Here is a 9,002-nt window from a genome sequence, read left to right as displayed (position 1 = left end):
AGTGTGTCTCACAAACATTGACCGCTGTTACGACCCAGCTCAGCCATGTGGAGGGGGAAGTAACATTAAAGAAACCTGTAACAGTTAAAGGTTTATTGTTTGGTTTTGACAAAAATAAAAAGGTAAAAATTAACAACAATCAAAATGTAGGGACTTACAACAAAATGTACTAAATAAAACAAAATCCACAAAACAATCAGAGTTGTAAACCAAAGATCTTAACCAAACAAAAATGGACTTTCAGTACAGGTTAAACAAAAACAAACTTCAAATCTCTAACAGAGATACAAAGATCCCCCACAGGAACAAGATGAGTTACACAAGCTATCAAAGCTAACAAAAGCTGTCAAAGCTATCAGAGCTATCAGAGCTAACAAAGCAAGTTTGCAGTAGTCAACCAAACACCCAACAAAGTGGCTGTCTGAACAAAGAAACAGCCAGACCTTCCTCCTTTAAGTCTGGGGTTTTAAAAGGGAGGCCTCTTCAGGGATTGGTGGAGCTGGCAATTTGTGAGCCAATCGCTGTAGGCCTCAGGGAGCGGCACCGCTGCACCCACTTCCACTTCCAAGTGGAGTCAACTTGATTAGAGGCTGCAGATATACAGAAAAGAAAGACAAGAAAACATACACGGCCACTGGCCGTAACAACCGCCACCCCCTGCAATCTAGCAAGGATTCCATAGGAATAAAAGGATGGGATTTCTTTCTGAAGACACCCTTCACTCTGTCGCATCATCATTTCTAAGTCTATGCAACTAAATGCTTCTTGATGATTGAAGCTCATTCCAGCCTTAGGCAGATTTACTGTGTTCCTGATGTCCTTTGAGAGTTGTTTGTCCTGTTCCTGGTGAAGGACGGGTTGGTATGGAGCAATTTGATTCTACAGTCAGGTGTCGTTGATACACACAAAACATTTACATCAGGATTATTGATAACTGTTATGGATTAACTGATTAATTTCTGTCAAATGTCAAATTCTGCCTTACATCCTTTTTTGGATCAAATACTTATTTCACCTAAGTGACGTGCCCATCATTAATAACATCTATTTAAAGGTTTTGGCTAATATTCTGTCTCCACATTAAAATAAAATTGCAGTTAAATTAAAGACTGTTCATTTATTTGTCAACAGACTAACATGATCGATGTCTAAAGTTAGAGATTATCAACAGATGATGCTGAAATCTGTACAAATGTTCTGCAAAGAGGGACGAATCTGTGTATTAAACATATTTTATCCAATTGTCTTTTTTTTTTTTTTCTTTCTGTAGAACAAATCCTGGTTTAACTCAGCAACACAGCTGTCAACATAATATAGCGGGCAATTCTTTTTCTGTCAGAATCTGGGCAGCTCACTGACTTTATGCACACTGGGGATTTTTTCCACTGTCACCAGATAACATATGCTGCAACAGTCACTCATTGTAAGTTACTGATTTGTTATCATTTATCTGATCTTTTGCAACATTTATGTGTTAATGAATGACTGTTGGCTGCCCCAAAGCGGACGGCCTCCACCGCTGTAAAAATCTACCAGCGAATAAGGTTCTGGTTTGGTCTTTATCTTTATATAAGTGACAATGAAAAACACTTTTGGTTCATTAAAGTGTAATTTTGCATGACTGGCTTCAGTTTGTGGTGATCCATAAAGTCATATTAGCTTAAGAACCTGGAGTTCAGTAGCAGGGGCAGCCCTCAGGCTATTCACTACAACTTTTATTTTGTCATGCTGGTTCTTCTGATCCATTTCTCTGTACTTTATCTTGTCTTCCTCCTTAAAGAAATCCAAACAGATCTATATTTGTAGGTATTTTCATAATGTACCGGACACATCTGACATCATTACTAACTATACAGCTCAACACACTGGTATTCCTGTTCAAAACAGTGATGTTGTGAAACCTGCATGTGGCCTTTATAAAACATTCTAGCTGTATGTGCAGCATGAGCATGAAAGTGCTGGACTCCTGAGTCGTCTTAGCATTATAAGGGATTCTATCTAATTGTAAGGAATCAATTTATTAAATAGAAGTTTGTAACCATAACTGATCTGGGACGTTGAATGGTTTTTGTTTTGTTTTGTTTTTTTCTTGCTCGCACAACAATACAGTCTGTTGTTTATGCATTTGAAAACAGTTTGCTGGAAACCTACTACTAACTCACCGGGACAATATGCATTCACCAACATTTTCAAATGAGTCCCCAAGCACATGTGGGTGTTTTACATCTGTGTAACGTGTTCATTCTCGACATTTCCAAGAACATAAAAAGATCTATGTTGTTTTACTTCCAGATAAATACATCTATAGATTCATATCTTTTATGCTCATCACAGTGTACGGTCTTTTCCTACACATTGTGTCATTTATGTTTTCCTTTATTTGCTTTTATCTGTTCTTGGTAACCTTTGTTCAGATTATTTGTTCCATGAGTTCATTGAAGCAGTAAATCTCTGTGTGTGTGCTTGTGTGCGTGTGTGTGTGTGTGTAATGTTTATGCTGTCAAATACTAAATGATAGCGGATTCATTGTGGGAACTTAGTCATTTTGGCAAAGATCTTTCTGATTTGCCCTCCTCACGATTTATTGTTTTATTGTTCAGAATCTGATTCAAGGAAAACAGCTTTGGTTGCAACCTTTTGCACTTTATAGAACGTACTAGCTACTGAAAGATTAAAAAGTGAAATTTAATGTTGACTGGCTTTGAACTAATTGGTTACTTATTATCCCGCAGCAATGATCAATTGTAGTAATAATGTTGTCTTTTTAATTGATTTACTGCTCCAAAGAAATGATTGTTTATTGGACAAGTTCAAAGAGGTAGTTGTCAGAGTACATGGACGTTTTCCTTTTTTGATTTGTTTCCTTGTTCTGCTTTACATTCTGAATGTTGTGTCTTTTGTTGTATTGGCTGTGCCTTGACATCTTCAGTGCAATATGTCTGTTTTCCTTGTCTGTGTTCAAATAAACCACTTTTAGGAAATAACGCAGATAAACGAACAGACACATTTCAATCTACGGTGTGTTGCAAAAGTATTTCTACCCATTTTAGCCTGTTGCAAATTTTGTTGCATTACAACCAGAAGCTCAAATTCACCTTATTGCCATTACAGCTGCAAGTAAGAAAGTCTCCAACAGATTGACGCTTCTCCATGTAGGTAGTTCAAGTTCAGAGTAAAGAAGAAAACCTGTAAACTGATTTTTAAGTCTACCCACGGATCCTCAAGGGCTCCAAGTTTTGATCTTCTTTAAATATTCTTATCTTGCATTGTAAAGGCTGCTGACCCATGTTTTAGGTGAACTTCCACCTAATGATGCACAATCTGCAAAATGTTCAAAACCCAGGATGTTATTTAATTACCAATTCTTCTTCACAACTTTCTCAATGACCCGTCTGCCGTGCTCCTTAGTTCCTGTGATGCTTTTTTGTTCTTTAAGGCTCTCTAACAAATCTTCGAGGCCTTCACAGAACAGCTGTACTGGATTTTATTTAAGGTTGAAAATCACATTTTTACTTTTATGTCGATAAAGTTTTTGTTTTTTTTGTCTTCTACACAGTTATGCACTGGTCTGCGTCATAAAATCCAAATGAAATACACTAAAGTTTCAGGCTGTAATGTGACAGAATGTAAAAAGGTTCGAAGCCAACAGGCAAATTACATTTTGTTGTACGGAAAGCGCTTTTATTCTGGATGGCTCCAGTCATGACTGCAAGTAGCAAAATCACAACGTTGACAAAGTCTGTTAACTCTAAAAGTGCTGAGAAGAAATCTGCAGCGCCCACCTCTCATTTCAAAGGTTGGTGCTAAAACCTAATGGATAATAAATGCATTTTGTTTCTTACAGTTTAATCAAGTTATTGTAATTGTAAGGTGCATCTTGTACTCATGGTCTGTAGTCTTCAGGTAAAGACTTCACATGACGGTCTCCTTCTGAGTCCCATACAGCCTGGACCAGTCCAAGATTGCTTGAGATCCTAAGCAGGATTTGACTATCAAGCCATAATTCACCTTATTATATTTCTTTAGCTAGATGTGATACATAAATTGTGGAGACAAGGTCATTTATCCCACTAAACGACTCTGTCATGTCTGGAGCACAAAGTTTCAGTGTTTCCTAATGACTAGTTGACAGTTAAGTTTCACATGAAACGTGATTCCTGCGACAATATGGTGTGACTATAAAATAATGATCGTTTTCTGCTGCATACATAATGATTCAACTTGCCGGTTCTTTCCGATGTACAAAAAAATGCAATTAAAATGTGATACTCATAAACCTTTGAAGTAAAATAATTTTGAAATAGGCTCATCATTGACAAATGTAGCTAAAAGTGTTAAGTTTGTGTGGGAAGTCAAGTCCTGCAGAGGGAACCGAGGCGGGGGCAGGCTCTCCATGCATTGATAGATGGTGTTACTGTAAAACATATCTTTTATCCTGTGTTTTAAGCACACACAGAGACATAATCTAATTACCCTTTTTAGCATCAACATCAACAATCGAGGGCTAAAAAAGAAATTTTCCACATTATGTGACAGATCTTATCCGATCTTATCCAGGCTCTTGAGTCCTGTTGGTCATCAGAGAGCCTGCAAGAGTTTCACTGGATCTCCCTTCACGCCTCTGTGTGGTCTCCTCCATGAAGCTGCTGATAATCCACTGCATGCTTTCTGACATGTCCAGTTGCAGATTCATTTGAAAAAAAAATGCTACTGTTAAATCTGTCTACACTTTCTACTTTTGGAGATAATATATCTTTATTTTTACTTATTGTTGAATAAAGTTTTAATTACTGCACCACTCCTATATTAGTCACCTTCCTGTGTTATGACTGCACACAAGGCTCACTCGAAAAGCATGTTTGTTTGTTTGTTTGTTTGTTTTTTGCAAAAACAGAGGAGAAAAAAACAGAAAACCGGCTGTTCTAATTTTATTAATGCAGGTATAAAAATGCATCACAAATCTGGCACTTTTGGATGTTGATGTATGTGACAGTTCAACACAATACTGTACATAATTTCATAATTCACTTTGTTTAGTAAAGAAGACGAGGTCTAACTCCTCTTGAAAATCCTCTTTGCGTCCACACCTTCGTAGCTGAAGCTCTGTTGAAAACAAAAATATGACATTTTGCGTTAGATCTCACATACCCACATATAATTTAAAAAATACAACTCCATTGTTTTACAAGTGTTCAGACACTGCAGTGCTAGAATTGGCATGGAGGCATACAATCAAACTCTTCACCTGAACGAGTTCATCTCCTTGGATGGTTCTGACTGTTGTCAGCTGTTTTCCGTTGTCCTTCCTGGTGAAAACCCCCTTTAGCGTGTCGCCCTCCATGGTCCAGGCACCCTGTGGTTTGACACATGAGCAAAAAGATCTCACATAAAGGTGTGGTTCTTAATAATTATCTCATATATAAGAGGCCTGGGCAGAAAAGTTTGAGCTGAAGTCGATGCGGCTCTATTTTTTTTTTTTATCTTACCGATAGTTCAGTTCCATCTGCCAGGCTGTACTCAAAGTTGACTCCCAGGGTGAAGTTTATTTCAATGTTGCGGAAAGTGCTGCTCTCCTTCACATGAAAGTTGTCTCCAGTCTGTTCGATGGTGATCTTCAGGTTGTCATGAGAGGCCAGCTTCCTCTTCACCATGTTTACTCCTGTCGTCAGACACGTTGAACATGCTCAGTGGGTTAACAAACAAGTGCTTCCTTTGTGTCTTTGTAGAGCGGAAGTAAGAGTTCAAGAGCCAAATCAGGAACTAGAAAGTGTTCACGCAATCAACGGTTTGCAAATAAAACTTAGACGACCAGAACGTGGCTTAGTCAACCTATAATTAGCAGTTTACCATCTGAATATGAGTACCTGAATTTGATCAGTCCTCCATAAAGTACCTCATCAATTTCTGCAAATATTAAGGTCACTTAATTACCTAAAAAACATGTTTTTAAACAAACTGACACTAGTTATCTCCAGTCTGACAAAGCTCACCCATTTTTTCCATGAACTTCTCGTAGTTTTCATTGCGATCAACCTTCCAGGTGCCGTTGAAGGTCATGTTGACTGCGTGAGGCGAGCTGGACCACTGTGCAGAAAGGAGCGTCCCACTGCGAGTGCGGCGCTCCTTTTAAGCTGCGTACGCTCTTATCTCGTGGTCTGCGTGATGATGTGGCCGTTTAAAGCTCAGTTTTTTTTCAAGGCATTATCCACAGCAAACACTTTATGAATTATTGAATGCTTGGCTTTCTTGCTGAACTTGTGTGTGTGGGTGTGTGTGTTTGTGTGTGTGTTTACATAGGGTGGTGGCATTGTGTGTTCAGCAAACTATCACATATTAATGGAAAATTACGGCAAGGTGTGCCTGTAAATTTTTGTTCTGTGTCTGACTGTTGAGGGACAATTTAAGGATGGGCCCTCCATGGAGCTGGTTCCTAAACTTTTTTGCAACCACCTTGGTAAACCCTCTTCCTTGTACCAACTCAAAAATATTTTAAAACAGAAGCGCAACAGGACTTGGACTTGATGTTTGTTGTTAGAATAAGAAAAAATATGATTGGTTCAAAGATGTGATTTAAACACACATTGTCATTTTTACATTCTTTTCATCTTACGTTTCAAGATGAAAAGAATGAACCGCTCAGAATTTGGATTTCCATGTTAGAAAGTCAGAATATGCCCAGCTGTATCAACTGCCTTGAACATAAAACTTAGTAATAAAATCATTCAAACTACTGACTGAACTACTTGTATTCACCTCTGGTTAAATGCTTGACCTCAAAAGTACACAACCTGTTGCTACAGTGTTTGAAAATCTCAACTATAAAAATTCAGTGGTTTGGACTCGAAATGATCAGCAGCACATGATTCCACTTCGCTTGCACCAGGACTTCTGCTCACTGTGCTGCTTTCTTTACAAGGTTTTGATTAAATTATTTTTTTGCTTGTGTATTTATTGGTTTTGCATAATCAGTAGTTTGTTTGCCCAAGTTCCACCACTGGTGTTTGTACAATCACTTGAGAAACACAGTACTAAATGATGCAAATATGTATATTTTTCTATCTAACTTTTTTAATAATACAATTCAATGAAGTTACCAAAGCTCTTCCTATCACTGCTTTGTTCATTGGTTTAGCTGGTCATACCCTTCCTTCAATTTCTTTGACCTAAATCAAACAACTACTGATAAGGAAGACCTTTGATATTTAAAGCTATTACCACATAAGAGCCTACACAGATATGTGGACTAAACTGATGCTAAGACTTGCTCTAAATGAATCCAAAAAAACTGAGGGCAGTGAAAGCACATACTTTGCTGGAAGTTTGACTATAAGTTGGGGAATGTACTTGGTGATTTCCAGTAGCTGTTCCAGGAAAACTGAATTATGTACATACAACTTCATGACTCCAAATCAAGTGAAACAGAGCGTTTTTATTGAAAAGACACAAAAGAGGAGAAAGTGGCCAAATACATTAATCAATTGCATTGACACTGGATTTGCCTGGCTGTTACAGGTTGCAGGAACAAAGACTTGCACCTCACAAAGAGATGATTGAAGTTCTTCACTTGTCAGGGATTTCTATCTTGTCCCTGATAGCTTGTCAGTCTTCTTTTTTTATTGGAGTTCCTTATGTTTTTGTTCAGTGTGACATAAATACCTCAATATCTGCACTTTTATCAAAAAGAAGACCTTTCTACCTTGACTGAGGTGATGAAACCAACAGTCAAGCTTGGGACACACTTGATTAGGTCTAGTGGATGCTTATCGTTAACACATTCATATCACAAGCTGTTTATCTGTGCCTGAGTATCAGGTTTTTTTTATCAATTGTCTATCACTTTTGCTAGAGCAGAAAAAAATGATAACGTGGCTGTATAAAACAGTCGTGTGTCCTTGAAGGACCCAAATTCTTTAGCATGTGATCAAACTGCAATTGTAAAGAATTAAGACGCCATGTAGTTACTTTAGCTCTATCCAGGACACTTATTTTGACAAAAAATGTAATCTCAAGGTAAAAAGACAAATCACTTGAAGTGCATGAAGATTTATGAGTCTTTGCATATTAGCTTCTTTTACTAATCAGGATTTTATTCCCTTGATGTCAATCGGACGCATTTAATGTGTCTGATAAAATGCAGCACAAGGTAATATGAATGTTTGATCTATGTGTGTCATTATATATATATATCGTTTGATGTAATGTTTCTATCATTTATTATCTTATTTTGTAAGTGTGTCATCACTGGTGACTGAAGCCCTGCCAGGAGGGGGCGATGTGTCAAGAGATTTTAGATGTCAAGGGTTCAAAGGTAAACTAAGGTTAAATGAAATAATGATCTTTGGCAACATGCTGGAACAATAACACTGATTTTATAGCCTTATGTCAGCTAGTGAAGGCAGATAAATTACTACTTTGTTTAGAGAGAGAAGACCAGAGTTATTTTGCAGTATTTAAAAGTTTCTTTCCACCCAGAATTCTTCCAGCGTTTTATTTAACCCACCTGAAAATAACCCCACAAGTCAAAGGTTGTCTTACTGTCCTAGGAGTGAAGGGAAGGAGAAAAGATTTGACTCTTATCATTTACAGTTTAATTAGGGGGATTTTTTTATAAGCTGTGGGATTAAATTAACCTTAAACTGTTACACTTTGCTTCCTGTATTGCTTCCTCAACACCTGCCATAAAAATTTAAATATGATAATAACATTCAAACTATGTAATAACAAAGTGGGATAATGCAACATACAGTAAAATTATAAAAACAAACAAAAAACATACATTTTTGTTTTACCTTGGATTTAGTTTTTCTCAATAGAATCATGCGGGCAAAAAAAAAACAAAAAAAACTACACAGCCAGAAATATTGTTTAATTCCTCCCCAACCAACATAGATGTGCCTGAACTTTGAAATTTCTCTTTTTTTTTATAACAGCGAAGTACAGAATATATCCTGATTAGACAACCCTGACAGAAAGGTGGATGACTATATATAGTAAACACAATG

The 9,002-nt window shown here is 37.3% G+C and overlaps 1 protein-coding gene across 1 annotated transcript; it reads right to left on the bottom strand.

Moving 5' to 3' along the window:
• Positions 1-4,912: 4,912 nt before the first annotated feature.
• Positions 4,913-6,796, bottom strand: fabp2 (fatty acid binding protein 2, intestinal). The gene is made up of 4 exons (XM_007551765.2): positions 5,991-6,796; positions 5,487-5,659; positions 5,246-5,353; positions 4,913-5,103 (listed from the first exon to the last, which is right to left on the bottom strand). Exons 1-4 carry the CDS (start codon positions 6,055-6,057, stop codon positions 5,053-5,055), a joined length of 399 nt encoding a protein of 132 aa, XP_007551827.1. The 5' UTR covers positions 6,058-6,796; the 3' UTR covers positions 4,913-5,052.
• Positions 6,797-9,002: the final 2,206 nt, after the last annotated feature.

Source organism: Poecilia formosa, unplaced genomic scaffold, assembly GCF_000485575.1.
Source record: "Poecilia formosa unplaced genomic scaffold, Poecilia_formosa-5.1.2 Scaffold44, whole genome shotgun sequence".
Classification (NCBI taxonomy): Eukaryota; Metazoa; Chordata; class Actinopteri; order Cyprinodontiformes; family Poeciliidae; genus Poecilia; species Poecilia formosa.
The sequence above is the reverse complement of the archived record's forward strand: the minus strand, read 5'-3'. Positions and strand labels throughout refer to the sequence as shown.

Excerpts from the sequence above, each read along its gene's own strand:
- fabp2 (XM_007551765.2), bottom strand. The coding sequence starts at position 6,057 with ATGACCTTCAACGGCACCTGGAAGGTTGATCGCAATGAAAACTACGAG. Across the intron at positions 5,660-5,990 it reads GAAGTTCATGGAAAAAATGG|GAGTAAACATGGTGAAGAGG; the intron begins GTGAGCTTTGTC and ends GTCTGACGACAG. Across the intron at positions 5,354-5,486 it reads CAGATGGAACTGAACTATCG|GGTGCCTGGACCATGGAGGG; the intron begins GTAAGATAAAAA and ends GTCAAACCACAG.